Genomic DNA, 22,644 nt, shown 5'->3' on the forward strand with positions numbered 1-22,644 from the left:
TATGGACCAAAAACCATATCTCAGGAAGTACTCAACCGATTTCAATGAAATTCGGTATATAATATTTTCTTAACACCGTTATGACATGTACCAAATATGGGTGAAATCGGTTCACAACGACGCCTGAAATCTCGATTATCACTTTATCATGCGAGAGTATAAAATGTTCGGTGACACCCGAACTTAGCTCTTCCTTACTTGTTTTTTTTTTAGTTTTTTTTGTTTTACTTTATTAATGAGAATAAATCTATAATAGTTTTTGGTTCTATTCACGTATGTAGATGCTTCCTTGAACGCATCACAATTTAATATAATTGCTGCTTATTTCGAAGTATATTATGAGGATTTTTTTTATCATTGTATTGCAGGGTTCTGTTTCTGGTTCCGTTCAAGCAACCGATCGTCTCATGAAAGAGCTACGTGACATCTACCGTTCCGATTCTTTTAAGAGTAATATGTACTCCATTGAGTTAGTAAACGATTCGATATACGAGTGGAATATACGCCTGAAATCTGTTGATCCTGACAGCCCGCTACACAACGACTTGGTCATGCTCAAAGAGAAGGAGGGAAAAGACAGCATATTGCTGAATATTATTTTCAAAGAAACCTATCCATTTGAGCCGCCATTTGTACGAGTGGTGCATCCTATAATATCGGGTGTGTTGTGTATATGAATTTCTAATAAACCATTGAACATTTGTTATTTTCATGTGACGCTTTTTTAGGTGGCTATGTACTCGTGGGCGGTGCCATATGTATGGAACTGCTGACAAAACAGGGCTGGAGCTCCGCTTACACTGTGGAAGCTGTCATCATGCAAATTGCCGCAACCCTCGTGAAGGGTAAAGCCAGAATACAGTTTGGTGCTACAAAGGTAAGTTTCATATTATTATTATAAAGATTTCGCTATTTTGTTTTTTGTTGCGGAATTCCTAAATTCCAACTTTAGGCATTATCGCAGGGTCAGTACAGCTTGGCGCGTGCACAGCAGAGCTTTAAATCCCTGGTGCAAATACACGAGAAAAATGGTGAGCAATTGGGATATTTTTTCACCAACAAACGCGAATATTTAAATTTGACATTTCTTTTTTGCAGGGTGGTTCACACCGCCAAAAGAAGATGGCTAAAAACGCATTAACGGCATCGTATCTTTCCCTACCCTAAATAGCGAGTAATTCATGCCTATTGATATACATTTTTTTCATTTCCTTGGTTAAAAAAAAAAAAGCAAAATAATTATATCTTATAAATATACTTAAATTATAGTTGATATAAAACGCGAACAAATCTATCCATGTATACATAAAAGGCACTAAACATATAAGAGGACTAGAAAAAGTTAGTAAAAACTTAAAGTATAAGCAAATAATTATAACAATGATCAGATTTGGCAGGAAAGCGCAAATATTACTAGCATAGTTCTAAAACCACTTTGTAAATCAACACAATTGGAACAGTAACATATTTACTTGGTATTTGTATATGAACTGAAGGTTTTTGAACACAGGATATATTCGTTTACCATTTGTCAAAAGACCGTATGCTGTTAAGATATTTTACTTATGTACTTATGTATGTAAATGCATGTCTAAACTAAATGTGTCTCTATTTTGGGTGTAAAAATAAGCGTCTATATGAATGAAGAGCAACTATGCTAGGGCTTGTTGCAATTGTGAAAAGAAAAATTTGCATAAATTAAATATTTAGTTGTATTTATACAGATGTGTCAGGATATGTTTAGTTACACTCAGATAGAAGAGAAAATTTATGTTCGGCAAAATTTAACGCACTACCGTAGGTTAGGTAATGTATATTATAATACCCAACGTTTGTGGAAATATTTATTTAAATAGTTTTAAAAATATAAAACAATAAAGTAATTACAAAATGCCACATAATTTATATAGAAAATATTGCTTGAGAATAAATTTCCTTTAAACGAACTGACTACAGTTTAATTTACCAGTTGTACTTTTTGAAAACAACTGAGCTAAAAAATTACAAAAAAGAAAAATCTAAACTGCTTTTAAACGATCACATAGAATTGAAGAGAGCAATTAAAAGGTATTTTTTTTTTTGATAAATGAAAATTTTTACATTTGTTGTTATGAAATCGAAAATTTTTTTTGTGGTATTTTTTTTTTCTGATAGAACCTCAGCACAGTTGGTTCCATGAAATTCGAAATGCTTCAAGTTTACATTGAGGCAAGAACAATCCTTAAGCTATTTGTGGATTATTACATTAAAAGCTAGATACACATTATTGTATTATATTTTCCTTATAAGCAGTATTGCAAATACTAAATAAAATTGGTAATAAGAAACAAAATTTAAAGTTTATTAAATTATTTTTTTTTTCGATTTTTGTCAAAAAAAAAAAATTGTGGAAGTTTTATTTATTCGTGTGTTTTGTTTTCATTTCAATCAGTGGTCTCACGTGTGGTATGTGCGTTTTATGAGTTTCTCTTTTGTGTTTCTTTTCCTACTAAATACAAATATGTCATTCAGAAGTCCAGTAAATAATCATAAATAACGTGTCCATATTAATCAAGTTTTTAAGTTTGCTAAGAACTACAATTAAATACGTACAATAATTGCAATACAAAAACAAGGAAGTTTAATCGTAATTGAAATATTTAATAATGATTAAATTAAAGTGATCCAAATTGCACCAATAAGAAATGTAAAAACCGTATAATCATAAAAAACAAAAACATGATTATTTAAGTTCATATTGTATATTCATTAAAATCACATTCATGCCATGTGAACATACATGCTGACAAATGATTATGCGCTGGTAGTTATACTAAGAAGTTCTGTAGGTACACCCACAATGCATGTTGTTAAAAAGGCTAGTTGTAAGATCGCTATCATTTAAGTATTTATAAATTACTTGAAATGATAAACGAACTTTCTATTCAGTTCAAGTTAAATGTCAACAAAATAATGGGCGTACAACTACATATGTAGCTACGCATACTATGTACCATATGCATATGCTAAGAATTTGTAGCGTGTAGTGTATGTTAAGATACACATACATATAGTATATATTGTATTTTAAAATGTCGAAGTAAATATAATAATAATTACCTATATAATACATTGAATACCCACATATAAATAATATAGCTGCATTATTATTAATATTACAAATATATTTTACAGTATATATGTGAATTATTTCATTGATAAAAATATAAATGCGACAACATTACTTAAGTTAAAGTACATGAACGTGAATAAATTACGGAACGGTTTATCCAACTTTCAAACGCATCTATGTATATTTCATTCCTTACCTCTTTCAACGCAATGTAAATTCATGCAACATATTAAAGAGTTTCGCTGGTATTGTAAGTGTAAGTCAAGGGTGAAGGAACAGTTCTATATATATTCTTATAAAAATTTATATTGTTTTGAGAGGAAGTTCCCTCCCTATGGTATTTGCAGTATTCAATTCAATTGAGGTATACAAATTCATTGATTTTCAAAAGAGATACAGTTTTGGAGCAAAGCATTTTTCCAATTTGGTGTAATATCCTTAATGTTGCTGCCAAGTTGATCGTTTTGAAATTTTGCAAACGTCATTTTCTCTTCAAGAAGCTGGTCATTTGTCCCAACTGTCGAAATCGGACCACTATAACATATAGCTGCCATACAAACTGAACTTTTGCATTTGACAAAGTATCTTCACAAAAGTTGGCACAGGTTATTTTCTAGGAACACAATGTAATCTCCGCAGAAATTGTTCAGATCGGCTTACTATAGCATATGGCTGTCATACAAACCGAACGATCGGAATCAAGGCAAACTTTTGCATTTGGCGTGATATTTTCACGAAATTTGACATGGATTACTCCGGAAAAATTGCTCAGATCGGATTACTACAGTATATAGTTTCCGTATAAACTTAGAACATAGTTACTAAAAGAAATGCACCTGTGAAGGGTATATTAGCTTAGGTGCAGCCGAAGTTTACGTTTTTTCTTGTAAATAAAATAGAAAATCAATTGATATTGATATCATCGACCTCAACACCCGCGCCGTTAGTTCTGCTTTCTCCAGACTGGACAAGGAAGCAACGCAGATGGGTTTGGCAGTGAACGAGGGCAGTACGAAATATCTCCTGTCATCAAACAAACAGTCGTCGCACTCGCGACTTGGCTCTCACGTCACTGTTGACAGTCATAGCTTTGAAGTTGCAGATAATTTCGTCTACCTTGGAACCAGCGTAAACACCACCAACAATGTCAGCCTGGAAATYCAACGCAGGATAACTCTTGCCAACAGGTGCTACTTCGGACTGAGTAGGCAATTGAGAAGCAAAGTCCTCTCTCGACAAACAAAAACCAAACTCTATAAGTCACTCATAATTCCCGTCCTGCTATATGGTGCAGAGGCTTGGACGATGWCAACAACKGATGAGTCGACGTTGCGAGTTYTCGAGARAAAAGTTCTGCGAAAGATTTATGGTCTTTTGTGCGTTGGCCACGGCGAATATCGCATTCGATGGAACGATGAGCTGTACGAGATAGACGACGGCATTGACATAGTTCAGCGAATTAAAAGACAGCGGCTACGCTGGCTAGGTCATGTTGTAAGGATGGACGAAAACACTCCAGCTCTGAAAGTATTCGACGCAGTACCCGTCGGGGAAAGCAGAGGAAGAGGAAGACCTCCACTCCGTTGGAAGGACCAAGTGGAGGAGGACCTGGCTTCCCTTGGAATATCTAATTGGCGCCACGTAGCGAAAAGAAGAAACGACTGTCCGCGGTTGTTAACTCGGCTATAATCGCGTAAGCGGTGATTACGCCAATCAAGAAGAAGGAGAATCAATTGTTTTAAAATACTTATCTCTATTTATTTTCATTACAGCATGAAACTATGGAAGTTTGAGTGTCTGTCGATATTTAATTTACACGCAATATATTCACACTATTTGATGACATTCTAATGCTATACTGTCAGAATTGACGACTCCTTTGCTTGAGCAGACTGTTTTAGTTGATCATTATCGGCTTTCACAAACCGTATCATCTCATCAATGCTATCAGAACCTTCTGTAGCAGTTTGAAGTAATTCTAAACACCCCTGTAGTTCTAGTAAATCGTAGGTTAGGTTGACTTCTCGATGTAACACTCCAGCTAATCTTCTAAAATCTGTGCCTAATATACCAGTGAATTCATGAAACTTCGATCCATAAACATCCAACAATATCATTGCAACATCAATCATGACGCGCATAAATCGATGTTCTCCAATGTGATGACATATGAATGATATGAACCGTGAGAGAAATTCATGGCTTTGTCCGGCTAATGCACGATGTAAGCCTTTGCGATGTATGAGCTCTTGCATAACACTGATTGTCACTTCAGGATTAGATTTTGCAATATGTTTATTCATTACAGTGTCCAAACATTTTACATACTCGTATTTTCGCAACAAATTATCATATATTTGTAATTTTTGAAAGTCGCCAGTACGGATTTCATGATCTACTTTAACTGAAGTTAAGGGTGGAGGTTTGTTAGTTGACCTCTTAGTTATTTCATCCTTATTACGATCTACTTCCATATTTTGGATTGAAATTAGACCATCAACCATGCCAGCAACAACCGTCTGATCACCCGGTGCTACACCAAGACTCAGTACAGCATTTGGGAAATCAAGCGTATGCACAGTCTGATAAGTGGCAACGTCATAGATCTTAACATGGCGATCCAAACTGCCTGATAACAAACGTTTGCCATTGGAACCAAGACGGAGACTTGTTATTGTTTTATGGTGCTGTGAAATTTTCGTGAGAAGTCGACATCCTGCAAAAGCATCCCAAACACAGATTTCCGTACCGCCAGCGCTGATAAAAATACCACCCGTAGGTAGAAATAGCAATGATTCAACAGGACTGCCATGATCGATACTGTATGAAATTTGTTGCGTACGAGTGTCGTACATCTTGATTTTACCATCATAACCACCTGATATTAATGTATCTGGTGACATGGGATTTATTGCTCCGGCTCTTATGTAGTCCTCATGTTCAGCAAACGTTAATGTAGCCTTCTCAGATGCAATATCCCATAACTTTACAGTACGATCATCTGAAAAGCTTGCAATATGCAGTAAATCTTGTGTAAACTGCGCGCGATGTACTGGACCTCTGTGTCCCTTAAACAGCCGCAAAACATTTTTACTAGAGGGGTCAAAAAGTTTTACCAAACCTTGCTCATCACCTGCCACAAGTAATCGACCATCTTGTCGAAAAGTTCCTCCGTAGGCAGTTTCTTGAAATCGTGATAAATTCTTTACAACCAATTTCGTAATAGGGTTGTAAATTTGTACGCGTACAGAACAAGTCACAGCAAAATAATGCGGCTCAATAGGACTGAAGTCTACATAGTCGATCGCACCAAACTCTTTCACAAGTGTAGGCACCTAAGAAAGCAATAACAATACTCTTGTTTAATATTTGACTATTTAATGTAAACTGCAATCTTACACTCAATTGTTTCCAGTATATAGTATCAGGCGTGACAATTTTACCAGTTTTGAGGTACTTTTTAGTGTTCAATCGTTTAAACTGAGACATTCTTGGACTTAATAAACCACAATTTATTCAATTTGTTAATAAATCCACTGAACAAATAAATCCATACAATGTTTTGACTTTTTGCTGCACGTGTAGTATGTTCACATTTCGCGTTTGCGTTGCCACTTAATAAAAGTGCTTTCAAAAAATTATTATTTTTATGCTCAAATTAAATATAATATAAAGTTCATTTTGTATAAATTTTTTGCACAATTGAATACCTAATGACAAAATGATTAATAATATTTAAAATAAATTTTTTTACTAACATTGTTTAGACCATGGTAGAAGGGTTTAGACATTATTGTGAATGCATTATGTCTCTCTGTTGTGTTCTAATTTGACACTTCGGTAACTAAACCAGAGAACATAACATAACATAATACACGTTCACTGACTAAACAAATGAAATTGTTGTTGATGCACGTCATCTTTGAGAGAATAATATATTGGTATTACAACGTTTATTAAGAAATAAGAAATCAAAATGGTAAGTAGAGGAAAATATTTTATTACGTTACTCCGAGTTAATTAAAACTGTTTCCATAGAGTGCGTTATTCAACTTTCAAAGTTTGCTATCAGTGATTTTACTTCTCATTTGCACTTGTGCATATTTGCGATCTCTATTTCCTAGCATTATGGACCGGAATAAGACGGGGTAAGTTAAACAAATGCAAAGTTTAAGGAGTAATAAATGTAATAAAAAATATTTTATTGCAGTTTGCTTGGTGTTTTTTGGAAGTTGGCAAGAATAGGAGAACGAAAGTCGCCTTATGTTGCGGTGGCATGCGTGGTTATGGCAATCTCCATATTGTTTTGGACGTGATACTAGCAATATAATTATTTTCGTTTAACAGTTGAGTCGAGATATGTTAGCAATAAAAATAATTTTTTGTAATTTTGTTGTGTAACATGATCTATATTAAATTTGGATTAAGTGTTTGTATGACAAGGATTAAGATATGCAAATAACTGGCTGCAATTTAGAATGGCATCCCTCGATTTCGGGGTTAAAATGGGTATATACGAATAGAGGAGGTCCTCCAGATCAAGAATATATATATATAGTTGCCGCTGACTTATGGCTTTTGAGATGTTCAAAAAATCAACTATTGAAAATGCGTGTTTCTCGGATTTATAATGAATTTTATACTTATATTTTTAACTTTTATATCCACTAACACTTCACTAATTCTTTTCTATTCATTTATTTCATATTAAAACTGCAAAAATAACTAATAATAATAATTTCATTTCAAACTTTAGTTAAAATCCATTTATTAATAAAATAAGAAAATGTGTGTAAACAAGCAAAAATAGTGTTACCATATTTTATATTGGAGTAAAAATAAGAAAAAATAAAAATTATGATGACATAACATTCATTATCGTGTGATGGGTAAAGTAAAATCTTTCAGAATTCTCATTACCTTGATAAATCCCGGTGTTGGATCGGCCAGGGTTATTTTTTTTTTTTTTGAAGCCCGGCAGAGGGCCGCCAACGCAAAAGAACTGGGCACGCCCAGGTATACGTCCGACTGAGGGTTATTTTTTTGAAGACCCAGGTTTTTGAAATATTTGAATGCAAACGCATGCATGTTTATAACTCAAGAACGGCTGTACCGATTTTTATCTCTTTATATTAAAATTTAATACAATTGTTCAAAATTCATGTTTGTAGGAATCATTTTAATATATGAGTACAATTTTAAACAGATTCTTCCTCAAAAATAATATAGTTGCTATAAGGAATAGTAGAAAATAACTGCAACCAAATACGCAGTGAAATAGATTATAACTGGCTCAGTAATCAGTCGTGGAGTATGTATTATACCACGTGCATCCAAAAATACTGATGTCATAACTTTTCCAGCCGACTTTTCGTCTTTCCTCGCCTGAGAACCGGTTCATCATGTACAGTCCACTAGAATGATTGGCGATTGGACTCCAGTGGGAAATGATGCAGCTACATATGTTTCTATTGTCACACACCGACGCATAAGTTCGGTTTTATTACGATTAAAGAAACACTTTTCGGAATCTGCACCCACTTTGAACAGAGCTTTCGCCTCTTTAGGGCATTTTCTGGTTTTAAGGTTATTAAGTTTTTAGAGCATCATTGTCCTCGGTGCTCATTCCGCCTGTTTCCGGCTTAGCAAATATCTTTTCAACGGTGGATTTCCCTGAGCCCAAATTCAACAGTAGTTAAGTTATAGATTGTACAGTTGTAGAGGTTATTGTCAGAGTAGTGCGTTGGCAGCATAGGGCCTATTCTCGCAGCAACTATCCCTGCAGTCGCCTGCTTGGTGCCGAGCCGCTTACTATAAGGTCTTTCCTTGACTACGTCGACGACATTAGACAGTACGCCGACCAGACCTCGGACACATCTCACTTCAATCACGCACCAACAACCATTCACAGCGGAGCTATTAACACATTCACTGATTACCTTTCAGTGGGTTGCATGGAGTCAAACCACCAGCCACTGCAGTCAAGGAGCTCGAGTTGGAGTGAGAATCTAGAGGGACCCAAGATGAATGACCCAAGCCAATACCAAGAGCTCCGTCAGAATCGGTAAGGACCTCTCCGAGCCGTTCGACACCAAAAGAGGTTTCAGGCAAAGCGACTACCTTTCGTGCGGCATCTTCATTCTACTCTTGGAGAAAAAAAATTGCAAAATTAAATAGAGAAAGTACTGTCTTCTATAAGAATGTACAGCGCTGGCGTACTCCAATGACATTGATATCATTTGTTTCAACAGCCGCGCGTTAGTTCTGCTCTCTCCATAATGAATGAGGAAGCGAAGCAAATTGGTCTGGTAGTGAGTGAGGTCAAGATGAAATATATTCTGTCATCAAACAATCGTCGCACTCACGGCTAGGCTCCCACGTCACTGTTAAAAGTCATAACTTAGAAGTCGTGGATAATTTCGTCAATCTTGGAACCAGTATCAATAGCAACAGCAATACCAGTGCCGAAATCCAACGTAGAATAAATATACTTCGGACTGAGTAGGCAATTGAGAAGTAAAGTCCTCTCTCGAGGAACAAACTCTATAAGTCACTCATTATTCCCGTTCAGCTATAAGGTGCAGAGGGATGGACGATGACAACATCTGCTGAGTCGATGTTATGAGTTTTCGAGAGAAAGGTTCTGCGGAAGATTTATGGTCTTTTTTGCGCATTTGCCATGGCGAATACGATAACGGTATGAGATGTACGACGACCTTGACATAGTTCAGCGAATTAAAAGACGGCAGCGGAACACCTCCACTCCGTTGGAAATACTAGGAGGAGAACGACCTGGGTTCGCTTGGAATTTCCAATTTGCGAAAAGAAGCAACGACTTTCGCGCTGTTGTAAACTAGGCTATAACCTCGTAAGCAGGGTCTTCGCCAGTAAAGAAGAAGAAGTGGTTGGCTAGATCGTTTTAAACACCGGCAAAATATCACACTTAAAAAAATGGGCTGCGAAGGTTTGTTAGTTAATGAACACGTACATATGTATGTATGTTCTGGAAAAGCTGAGAGATCTGAAAAAGGATTAAAAATCAAATAATTTATTAAATGCAGACAAAAGTGAGTTACTCTACAAGTTTTTATCCTATTATTTGCTGCGAACAGGGATGACACCAAAAACGTAAGCCTCTGCTATTCGTAAAGTCAGCAAACGGAGATGCTTAAAAGATTTGTAGCTTTCCACTGCATTGTCGACATAAGAAGAAAGCGTGGCTGACAACAACTAAATTTAACGAATGGCTGCAAATACTAAATAATGCCATGGCGGTTAATAATCGAATGATATTGTTATTCATAGACAGTTGCGTATAAAAGTTACTCGCATCACATCCAGCAGCAGCCCCTTGACATGGGTATCATAAAAGTTTTTAAATCGTTATACCGCAATGAAATGGTTATTAATTTGGTTAACAGCATCGATAAAAAAAAATTGCACAATATTAATAGCTATACAAATTGCTTTTAAAGCGTGGAAAAATATTTGCATATTGTGTATTCAAAACTGCTTTCATCCTTGTGGTTTCAGTAAAATATTAAATGATGATTTATTTGAGGATAGTCCATTGATATGACATACTATAGATTATCTTTGGACAACTATTTCTGAGAACTCTCTAAATTTCGGTATTGTTAAGAAATACGTAGATGTTTGTAATGAAGTATGATATGTTAACAGATAACGACATATTGGAGGAAACTTCATTATACGTATGTACATATGTACATATATATATAACGAAAGTGACGAGAACGATGATGATGCCGAAAAAGATGAAATTTTAATCAACTACCGCAATTAAAACTTTTTTTCAACGCATAATGTGTGTTTGACAGCGTAATCAGTTTGGAGAAAGAAAAAGAAAAACTAAGAGAAAATTCACTAAGCAATTGAAAATTACAGACTTTTTTAACGCTCGATTTATTGTTCTATAATTTTGTGTTTCTATTTAAATTTAATTTGCAAATCGTACAAATTAATGTACATACCTAAATTATTTTTAAATCAATACGTAGTATAAAATATGTAAAGTCGATTTTTCTGTCTCTTTGTATGCTTAAATCTTTAAAACTACGCAACAGATTTTGATGCGGATTTTTTTAAATAGATAAAGTGATTGAAGAGGAAGGTTTATATGTATAATAGCATCCAATGAATAGTGGAAAAATACTGGTATTTTTGAGTTTTCTTATGTGATGTCGGAAATAATTAAATTTTTTCCGCTAACATTGTAAACGCAGGCTGAATCCTAACGGGGCATCTCGGCAGGATAAAATTTATGTTATACTATTGCTATTGCCATTGCCAAATCTCTATGTGGGCATTTGTTATCATAACATAATCATTTGCGAAAAGGCGTCGGGTAGGTAGGTTCGAGCTCATGTATCTCATATTTTGAGCTATTGAACTCTTTAAATTTTTATATGGATGAAAAAGAATTTATGTGGAAAATAAAAAAAGGAGAAATATATTTCTTTCCACAATTGTATTTTTGGAAAAAATAAGAATGCATATTTTCGGACTATTAAATACATATATAATGATTGTAGCATAAACAATTTTCTCTCTTCCAATCCAAAATATAGAATGCGAAGTTTTTATTTTAAATTATAAAACTCGGGCAATTTCACGTTTTGATAAGACATACCAGTTGGTAGATTTTGGCACAGACATAGATTAATTTTACTTTAACCAAAATCTAGCAGATTCGTACGAAAATTTAATTAACACAATTATCAAAAAAATTAATTTTTCACTTTTGCGATTGGATCATTTTAATCAAGAAGAAACTTCCAAATTAAAACATTTACTTAACAAATTTAAAAATATTCAATATTTGGAAGGCAATCGTTTGTCATTTACAAATACAATTGAAAATGTAATTAATACAACACATAATTCCCCTATTTATTCGAAACAATACCCAATTGCACAAATTCATGAAATAGAAGTAGAAAATCAGGTACAGGAAATGCTTGAACAGGCACTAATTAGAGAAAGCAACTCATTCTACAATAGCCCTACCTTTTTGTATCCAAGGAAAACGTTGATTTGGGTAAAATAAAATACAGAGTAGTAATCGATTGTAGAAAACTAAATGACATAACAATTGTCGATAGATATCCCATGCCCAACATGGATGAAATACTTGGAAAACAGGGAGAAAGCCAGTACTTTACTACAATAGAGGTCTTCACCAGATAGAAATGGATCCGGTATCTATACAAAAGACTGCACTTTCGACCAAACTCGGTCACTACGAATACGTCCGTATGCCATTCGGTTTACAGCACCCGCTACATTCTAAAGGTGTATGAACATTATACTTCGACCATTGATTTGTTTATTTGGATGAAATAATTTACTACCATAAATTTATTCCAAACTACGCCGATGTAGCAAAACCAATGACCCGTTATCTAAAAAAAGGAGCAAAAATAGACACAAGGAACCAAGAATATTTGGAGACTTCGAAAAATTAAAAACATTAATAACAAACGAACCAATTTTACAACTTCCAAATTTTGAAAAAAAAAAATCGTACTAACTAACTGCTCTTGAAGCGGTCCTTTCCCAAAACAATCACCCTATATCTTTCATAAGTCGTACATTAAATGACCATGAATTAAATTACAGCGCTATCGAAAAAGAATTACTCGCCATAGTTTGAGCCACTAAAACATTTCGTCATTACCTGCTGGGAAGACATTTTCAGATAGCTAGTGATCATCAACCTGTCAGGTGATTAAATACTCTCAAGGAACCAAATGCAAAGTTGCAAAGGTAGAGATAGACTGGCCGAGCTCGACTTTGATACTGACGATACCAAAGGTAAACATAATTAAATGCAGACGCATTGTCTAGAATTAAACTCGAGGAGAATCATTTTAGTGAGGTCACCCAACATAGTGCAGAAGAAGACAGTAGCGAATTTATTCAGTTAACAGAAAAACCAATAAACTTATTCAAAAGGCAAATAATATTCATCAAATCAGAAGAAAATAATGTAAAAGAAACAAATATTTTTTGAAATTCTTTAACCACAATTTTTACGACAAAAKGACAATTGAAAGTGCTAAACAATTTCTTCTTGACCATTTCATTTCAAAAAATATGGCAATGTACATTTCGAAATCATCCAGGCAGCTTATAGGGTGATTATTAATACTTCCTATACTAAGGTGATTCGCAGCCTCATCCTGCTTCAAAATGTAAGCTCCTATGCATAATTTAAAGAAATAATACTTCAATCCCACGAAAAACTTTTACATCATACAGGCATACAAAAAATTACCAAATTATTTAAAGAAAATCATTATTTCCCAAATAGAAAGTTATTAATTCAAAACATTATAAATTAATGCAACGGGACCAAGACAGAACACAGAGACACTAAAATGCCATTTAAAATTACCCCAAGGCTAGAATATTGTCGCCTGAAGTCGTTTGAAGGAAAACGTTACCTTAGTTGCATATACACCTACTCGAAACTCGCCACTCTTGAACAAATTAAATCAAAGGATTGGATTGAATACAAAAATGCACATATGCGTATTTCTAACTAACTGGGCAAACCCATACTGTTAAAACCAGATAGGGACGGTGCATTCTCCAGTCTTTCATTTAAGCGATGGTTAGAAAGCGACGGCAGCTAAATACAGCAGAGACGGGAGTGGCAGATGTTGAAAGATTAGATTAGAAAATCCATTTAAAGAAAATAAAAATGTTGAACAAACCGACCCTGACCATTACAAAATAACTAACCAAAATAGAATAACTAACTAGTACAAAACACAGTTTAAAAAAGGAAAACAAATAATAATAATAATGAAATCCCAATTCCACAGGTTCCTGGCGAACATTAACGAATTATTCCTATTCTTCACCATAGGCCGTGCCCAACAAATTTAAGTAAAGAACATTGATACCGATCACGGTTATCTCCTTTTTTCTAGCAAACCAGTTCAAATGCCATCAGTGTTCGAACACCATTGTTTAACAATCAACTTAACAGAAATCATTGCAATAACGACATATTTTGGCAACAAAATTCAAAACAGTACAGACACACTTCGGATAAAATATTTATACATTAAACTAATAAAAGAATCAAGTGGAATAACTTTGCAAAGGGAACAAAGACAAAAACGAGGTCTTCTTAACATTGTAGGCTCCGCTTTCAAATATCTTTTCGGTACATTTGAAGAATCTGATTGAGAAATAATTCAGAAGAAATTAAACGCGGTCACTGAAAATTCAATTAAAGGGATAAATTTAACGACGTAATAAAATTCGTTAATGATGGACTACAGAGAAATAAACATTTTGAAAATAACAGAAACAGTATTGATACACTCGTTTACGAACTCATGCAATTTATTGAATATATTGAAGACTTGGAAATGGACATGCAGCTTTCGCGACTGGGACTGTTTAACCTAAAATTATTGCTACTAATAAAAAACATCCACCTGGATTAATCATAAATGTAAGGAATTACGCATATCCTATCCATTCATTACGAATTAATCAACACAAATTCAAGTAATTCCCTATCACGATCTTAATGGTTATCAGTTAGATTACTCAAACACACAATCATACTTTGAAAAGGACAATAAAGTTTATAACCAAGAAAGTAAAGAAATAAATAGCGTTTAGCGTGCATTGCAAATATAAAGCTAGAAGTACGAACCCAATTTGTAATTTTATTCTGGTTTCCCCATCCGAAATTATTAAATATTAGGTTGTCAAAAAAGTCTTGCGGTATTTTTTATTGAATTTTCAATGGCTCGTAAATTTTTTTTGATGTCTCATGCCCAGCTCTTGACCGAKGCTACGGCTGCTACTATGCCGGTCTCTTGCGACCAATTCAGCGATTTTATCGCAATTTTCGACGACAGGACTTCCGGAGCGTGGCACATCTTCGACCACCTCTACACCAGAACGAAAACGTTGAAACCATCGCTGTGCGGTGGAAATGGAAACTGTATCGGGTCCATAAACTGCATAAATTTTATTGGCGGCTTGAGATGCATTTTTGCCTTTATCGTAGTAGTAGTGCAAAATATGCCGTATTTTCTCTTTATTTTGCTCCATGTTTGCGACGCTATAACTCACGAACGACTTAAAAGAGCTATACTCGTACAGCAATACAGTTAGTATACGAATACAATAAATTTTTGCATGTCGAGATGCCCCGTTAAGTACATTGTTGATTTGATATAGATCTATATGGCCTGTACAGTATTTGATCTAAATGAATATATTCGAAGTTATTACAGATTTCAAAATTGCGGGACGTAGCGTTTGTGGCGGTGTCGGCCGGCCGCGACGCTTCAAAAGTGCCTATAAATAGCGCATCGAAGGCCGTGGTTATCCCTATACCAACCAAATACACAATGGATTATAACTGGCTCAATAATCAGTCGATGAATATTATACCACGTGCATCGCAAAAGATTGATGTCAAAACCTTGCCAGCCGACTTTTTCGTCTTTCCACGCTTGAAGATCGATTCATCATGTGCAGCCCACTATAATGTCTATCTCCAGTGTGAAATGATGGAGCCATATTTCTATTGTCACACACCGACGCAAAAATTCGGTTTTATTGCATTTAAATAGCACTCAAACACTCTTCAGAGTCCGGAGTTCGTTATTTTTGCTAGATTACGAACTTGCGAGGCACCCACTTTGAACAGAGCTTTTGCCTCTTTAGGGTGCCCACTGCCTTCATTGTCCTCTATGCTCATTTCGTCTTTTTTCAATTTAGCCAATCTCTTTTCAACGGTTGATTTCCCTGATGCAGAGCCCAAATTCAACAGTATTTTCACTAAAAAAGCAATTCTTTTTAACACACGAAATGCTTTTATTATAAATTTTTTTGTAAACTAACACAAGTTGTTTCACAAAAATGCTATATCTCATTAGCCAATAGTTATAATCTAACTAATAAAAATCATATATAAGGTGCGTTCCAAAGTAAACAGGACTTTTTGAATCTAGCGCAATCTATATGTCGACTGATGCGTTAGAATCTGATCTTTATTCATTGTCCAGTGAGAATTTCATGACATTTCATCGGTTGGAAGTGAAGTTATTGCGTTTTAAGTGTCGGTATGTTTGTGTTATCGGTGCGAAAATGAGCTTCGAACAAAGAGCCAACATTAAATTTTGTTTTAAAATTGATAAAACTTTTACCGAAATATTTCATTTGATGAAACAAGTTTATGGCGATGATTGCCTTCACGGAGCAGAGCTATCGAGTGGTTTCAACGTTTTCAAAGTGGTCGTGAGGACATAAATGATGATCAACATATAAGCCAATCAAAATCCGTGATTACCGGAAATTCCATCGAAACTGTGCGTGAATTCATMAAAAATCAGCCAAAGTCATCATTAAAATTAATGGAAATGGAATTGAACATCTCCAAAATATCGATTTATCGCATTTTGATCGAATATTTGAGTTTACGAAAAGTGTGTGCACGCTTTGTTCCGCACAAATTGACTGACGACCAAAAATTGCACAGAATCCAATATTCGAAGGGCGATTATTTTACCAAAAATCACATTTTAACCATTAGCCACTCCACGTATTTACCTGATATGGCACCGTGCGACTTATTTTTTTTTCGGAAAAATACATTTGCCCATGAAAGGAAAGCGTTATGCAGATGTAGAGGCCATTCAGAAGGCTAAACGAGTTAAACCCTCGTTCGACATGCTTTTGGACCGTGCAAAAGTTATATTGAAGCAGATGGAGACTATTTTGAGTAAAATAAATTGATTTTGCCGAAAAAATCATTTGCTCATTTTTTTTAAGGTCCTGTTTACTTTGGAACACACCTTGTAGAGTGTGGTAGTAGGGTCAACCTAAAGTAAACCGTGAACGGGTCCTCTAGTCTCCAATAAAGTTAAAAATTTAAACATGATGTGGAATATAAAAGCCTCGTTCATTAGAATTCTTATATGTTGAGCCTCGATAAATGGAAATCTCGGTAATTCGAATTCCTGTGTAGTCCATAAAAAATTAAATCCCCTTGCTATTTCGAATTATCGGGACTCGACTGTAGTTTATTATTAAATCAAATCGTCAAATTATTAAATATATTCGCAAAATTAATAAAATTGAAAGAAAAAGCTTTCCTTTGCTAATTACAATATTAATTTTATAATAATACTTTAATACTTTAAATTTGTCCAATTTTATCTTTTCTTAAATGCGAAAACTCAAACTTCCGAAATTTTTTCTATGAGCGATTCCGTCCATCTGCAATAATTCCGTTTAATTGAACGTGGTTAATTGGTTTCCCCGCATAATTGATGTGATGAATGTGTTTTTGAAAAATACCTTTTGCACGAAAAAAAAATTCCGTTAAAAAATGAAGGTGGTCTGGGGTTTGTGGGTCAGACACGGTTTTAACGCTTTTCTTTTACCCAATTTCAACAACGAGGAAGTTTCGATGCTAGGCTCGAAAACAGTACGGGAGAATTCTGGCTTGTCTCGCCCTATATATCGTATGACTACGAGGTGGAGCCATATCCGGACCTGCTGAGAAGAGCTCTGACGGAGCCCAAAGAAATAAGAGCCGGAGCTATTGTATGCTCGGATGTCAATTCTAAGCACACCGTCTATGGAGGCTCTGATACTAATACAAGATTTCGATTGTTCGATTTGTAATAATTTTTTGCTGGCAGGACGGAAACTTGGAAGTTAGGCTAGCTTCTAGGGAAATTGGTCTTTTGATCTCAGAATGGAGAGTTCTTGACGATCATTCCCTCTCTAATCACAGGTACATTGGTTTTAGCCTGAACACTTTGTGCCCGGAGTGTAGAATGTATAGAAACTTTAGAAACACCGATTGGGATCTCTATTACAGGAAGTTTAGAACAGCTCTTCCAGTCCCCACCGACATGGAATCGATCCTTCGATGACTTCTGAGAACTTATAAATTTAAAGGAACGGAAGACTCTTCAACAAAACCCGTAGAGGATTTATGACGATTGGACGCAGTATAATTCAGCACTGGCTATGTTAGGAGGGAAGGTCTCTTCCATTGTCCAACCTTTGCAAGACTGTTGCTGAAACATCTCAGTAATCTTACATTCCGCTAACCAGAAGACATAGCCGAAACTGATATTAGCCGCTTTAATACATTTTTGAAAGGCTCAAAGCGCTTTGTCGTTCTGTATGGATCTTATAATTCGGTATATAGGTACTGCAACGGATCGCTGTTATAAGATGTTTAAGTGAGATTCTCCTTAGGATTGATCTTTTAACCAAACCTAACCTAAAATAACCTCAATTACCGTTTGTAAATGTAAGCAACGATCTCTAAGGATGTGAATGAAAATACTGCATATATCCAATAATATGAATTGTTTTTGTTCCGTTAATTTATTTTATTTTTTAAACAATGATATTTAAATCTATATATATAAAAAAAAGTTGTTGTTAGTTACACCATTTATAACTCAAAAACGGCTAAACCGATTTTTATCTCTTTATATTAAAATTTAATACAACTCATGAATACAATTGTTCAAAATTCATGTTTGTAGGAATCATTTGAATATATAGAGTACAATTTAAAATAGATTCTTCCTCAAAAATAATAATATAGCATACATAGTTGCTAAGTATTTGGAATAGTAGAAAATAACTGCAACCAAATACGCAGTGAAATACATTATAACTGACTCAGTAATCAGTCATTGAGTAAGTATTATACCACGTGCATCCAAAAATACTTATGTCATAACTTTTCCAGCCGACTTTCCTCGCCTGAGAACCGGTTCATCATGTACAGTCCACTAGAATGACTGGCGATTGGTCTACAGTGGGAAATGATGCAGGTACATATGTATGTATGTTTCTACTGTCATACACCGACGCATAAGTTCGGTTTTATTGCAATTAAAGAGGACTCGAAACTTTTCGGAATCAGCACCCACTTTGAACAAAGCTTTCGCCTCTTTAGAGCATGTTGTGGTTTAACGGTTATTAAGTCTTATCAAATAACAAAATAACGGTGGATTTCCCTGAGCCCAAACTCAACAGTATTTTCCTCCAAAAAGCAATGCTTTATTAACACACGAAATGTTTTATGTTCCATTTTTTTGTAAACTTACACAAGTTGCTTCACAAAAATTCTATATCTCATTAACTAATAATTATAATCCAACTAATAGAAATCATATATGTAGATGGTAGTAATAGTATTATTTATGTATCATTATGTATATTATGTATTATATATATCAAAGAAAGTCGTGTTAGTTACACCGCTTACAACTCAAGAATGGCTGAACCGATTTGGCTGAAAATTTGTGGGGAGGTACCTTAGGACGAATCATATAGATGATATTAGTAGTACTAACTATGTATCAGCCACAGTAAAACGTAGACGGGTCCTCTAGTATATATGGTTAATAACAATTCCAAAGTTTCAACAATGCAATAATACTGATTATCAATAATAAATTTAGAGTCAAAATAAAGTCACTAATTTTCCATAGTTCGCAGTTTAGAAAAAAAATGTAATCAATGTCTTTGTACGATGACTGAGTAGTTCGGCTGTTTTTGTACTGATTCTTTATGAATGAAATATAGCAAATCTTGACTACAACAATGACGTCTTTAATCATAGAAACTAACGCAAAGTTGAGAGTGTAAGAACTGCAAGCAGAAATTAGTGTGGTAAAGTCGTTCAACCGTTCTCAAAGGTGCTTAAGCGAGATTAAGACAATTTATACAAACTTGAACTTTAAAACTTTGTTTTATAATTCATAAAAATCATTAATAATAAACAGTGCATCGACGAAATTAATTAAATTTTTAACGATTGAGCTCCATCAAGGTCCAGTGTCTATCAATGGTATGGTGAATTCAATCTAGGAGGTTACTACAAGACGAGTTGCGGGAAGGTCGTTCAAAATCAGTTATTATTCGGGAAACAATGGATGATGGGAGGAAAATGATATTGAAAGATCATCATGTGACCTATAGTGAGATATAGACAACCACAGTCATTAGTGGGACCAGCATACATACAATAGTGCATGAACATTTGACCGTAAAAAATATTATTTCGCGTTGTATCCCACACAATTTGTCAATCGCTCAAAAACAGGTACGTGTCGATTGGTCCAGAGAAATGTTAACAAAATACGGTAGCGGTACTTCGAAACACGTCTATGATATCGAGGGAGGTGATGAATTGTGGATTTACGCGTATGAGCCCGGAAGTAATGTAATTTAATATTTCCGTTCGTTAAGAGTCGCATTGCGGCCGGGTGCTGGACCAAAAGTACGGCAGAGGTTTTAGATGGGCCTCGAACCCGACCAAGGTGACTAGGGTGTCCCTATCCACCCGAACCAATTGGAACCAAAAATTAAGWGCAAAATGCATTTATGCTTTGGGGCGCTGATCAACGCATTGTATTGATCTATTTGCTTCTAGCAACAGAAAGCACCGTGGAGTTTAGTCTTCATAGACAGGTATTCACGTAAAAACACATTGACACATTTCCGTTCGTTAAGAATAAACGAAGAGGTCAACGTTCTTCGACACCTGAAGAGCCGGATAAAGCCTTCAAAAAGCATGTTTTGGAAATACCTCAATCAGAGTGGCAAAGGTGCTTCGAAATATCGTTCAAACGCATGCAAAAGTGTATAGATCTAAATGGAGACAATGTTTGAAAAACAATATCGCGATTTTGATTAAAATTTGTTTTTGTCCTCGAATCTCGAAATGCAGCAAATTCAATTGCTGTAATTCAGTTTATCAACACTACTTGTTTCGTAACTATAGATAGCTCTATATATATTCTTCTTCAAATAGGTTTTATTTTTTAATTTTGCCCTCTAATTACTCATTATTAATAAATAAATAATAATAATTTATTATTATAAATTTAATGCAAACTTTAATGTAAATAGTACATACACACATATGTACATACAGTCACGATAATCGTAACTAATAAGTTGTGGTTTATTTGCGGGATAAGAATTATTTATTTATTTGATATAAGAATTTATTTATTGAGTTTTCGCCTTTTTAGGAATAAGGTCTCAATTTTCCCTTGCCCACTCACTAGTTAGCACATTGTATTTCTGACCTGAATATACAGCTGCTATAGGTAGAAATTACCACAAAAATATCTAATGATTTTGGCCAATAATTAAGACCTTCAATCTGACTTTCAGTAAAAATTTTTAAAATTATTTTATGTATGAAATGTATAATTACGGTTTTGTGGAAAATAATATGCAAATAATGATTTTAATGTGCATCCAGAAATGGGAAGAAACCAAAAGTTATTTAATAAGCAGAATTATTTGGAAAAAATGAAAAAGATATATATATTTTAAATGTACCCAAGCTTGAAAAGTCTAATATTTTATTTGCATTTTTTGTTATAATGCGACACATCTTGTTTTACTGAAAATTTAAAATAAGGGGATATAAGGAAAAAACTAGTTTTTATTCAATGGAGTTAATATTAATTTATTTTAAATACAATATTCTTTAAAACTGATTCACATCATTTCTTCATAGAACCAACGAGGTTTTGACAAAGAAAATTGGAATTGTGTTCCTTAAAATCTGAATAAGAAGAAGAAATTTCAATGGGTTTAAAACTGGAATTGAGGTGACCATTACAAAGATGTTGTTGGCCCTAAAAAACTTTTTTTTACACTTAGCTGTGCGTTCGGGGACGTGACCTTGTTGAAATACCAACCTTAGGTGCATATTATCTTCAGCGTACTGTTGAATACATTCTTGATATATTGTAACATAATCGATTACTTTATAGTGCCCAGTATCCTATATTTGTACACTATACCCAAATCAAAATGTTTTCATGTATAATGGGTTGTTAATTATTTATTTTGTATTATTAAATTGTTTACTTTTGCTTCGTCGTTCTCTGTTTGTTTTGTTTAATATTCTTTCGAGGTCTTGGACCGCAGTGCTTATCCATAGAAAACTATGAGTTACCTTATCTCTGAAAATAAACAAATTTTTGCAACTTTTAACAACATAATTTCCTTATTCACACAACGCATACTGTAAATAATTTGCGTTTGTCCAAAGGAATTTGATTTTGTAAAAAGTGACGCTCCGAACACATAGAGAGCGACACAACATGGCGTTGTGAATACACAATTTCGCTCTGGCAATACCAATACCTTTCACTTAAATGAAATTTTAATATTTTGTTCAAAGAGAAATTTTTTATGGAAAAAAATAAGTAAAAAGGTAAATTTATTTGTTTTAAATAATCAGTTGTTATTACAAATGATATAACACAGCTATTTATGCCTTTAGGCTTGTTAGAGTTTTGAATAATTTTACATTATACATATTGGTGCCATGACTCATTCCACTGTCCGCTCTACTGTCGGCAAATATAATGGGTGATTTTTTTGAGGTTAGGATTTTCATGCATTAGTATTTGACAGATCACGTGGGATATCAGACATGGTGTCAAAGAGAAAGATGCTCAGTATGC

At 34.5% G+C, this 22,644-nt stretch overlaps 3 protein-coding genes across 7 annotated transcripts in view; 2 read left to right on the top strand and 1 right to left on the bottom strand.

The window, feature by feature from the left end:
- The window catches only part of LOC108969539 (ubiquitin-conjugating enzyme E2 Q2), a 23,954-nt gene extending 21,879 nt beyond the window's left edge, over window positions 1-2,075 (top strand). For 4 of the 5 annotated variants that reach the window (XM_018934324.1, XM_018934321.1, XM_018934322.1 and 1 more), the window contains 4 exons: window positions 369-660; window positions 729-877; window positions 953-1,031; window positions 1,099-2,075. In XM_018934324.1, coding sequence (XP_018789869.1) covers window positions 369-660; window positions 729-877; window positions 953-1,031; window positions 1,099-1,130 — 552 coding nt within the window. In that variant the 3' untranslated portion in view covers window positions 1,131-2,075. The remainder of the gene's footprint in view (window positions 1-368; window positions 661-728; window positions 878-952; window positions 1,032-1,098) is intronic. The other variant, XM_018934325.1, reaches the window with a different exon arrangement.
- A 2,770-nt stretch (window positions 2,076-4,845) lies between these two features.
- LOC108969528 (U3 small nucleolar RNA-associated protein 15 homolog) lies at window positions 4,846-6,786 on the bottom strand. The gene is made up of 2 exons (XM_018934292.1): window positions 6,512-6,786; window positions 4,846-6,447 (listed from the first exon to the last, which is right to left on the bottom strand). Exons 1-2 carry the CDS (start codon window positions 6,599-6,601, stop codon window positions 4,966-4,968), a joined length of 1,572 nt encoding a protein of 523 aa, XP_018789837.1. The 5' UTR covers window positions 6,602-6,786; the 3' UTR covers window positions 4,846-4,965.
- A 174-nt stretch (window positions 6,787-6,960) lies between these two features.
- LOC108969532 (protein kish-A) lies at window positions 6,961-7,500 on the top strand. Its single transcript, XM_018934298.1, has 3 exons — window positions 6,961-7,091; window positions 7,151-7,260; window positions 7,323-7,500. The coding sequence occupies exons 1-3, from the start codon at window positions 7,089-7,091 to the stop codon at window positions 7,426-7,428; spliced, it is 219 nt and encodes a 72-aa protein (XP_018789843.1). The 5' UTR covers window positions 6,961-7,088; the 3' UTR covers window positions 7,429-7,500.
- Window positions 7,501-22,644: the final 15,144 nt, after the last annotated feature.

Source organism: Bactrocera latifrons, unplaced genomic scaffold, assembly GCF_001853355.1.
Source record: "Bactrocera latifrons isolate USDA-ARS-PBARC rearing strain unplaced genomic scaffold, ASM185335v1 scaffold_256, whole genome shotgun sequence".
In the NCBI taxonomy this organism is placed as follows: domain Eukaryota; kingdom Metazoa; phylum Arthropoda; class Insecta; order Diptera; family Tephritidae; genus Bactrocera; species Bactrocera latifrons.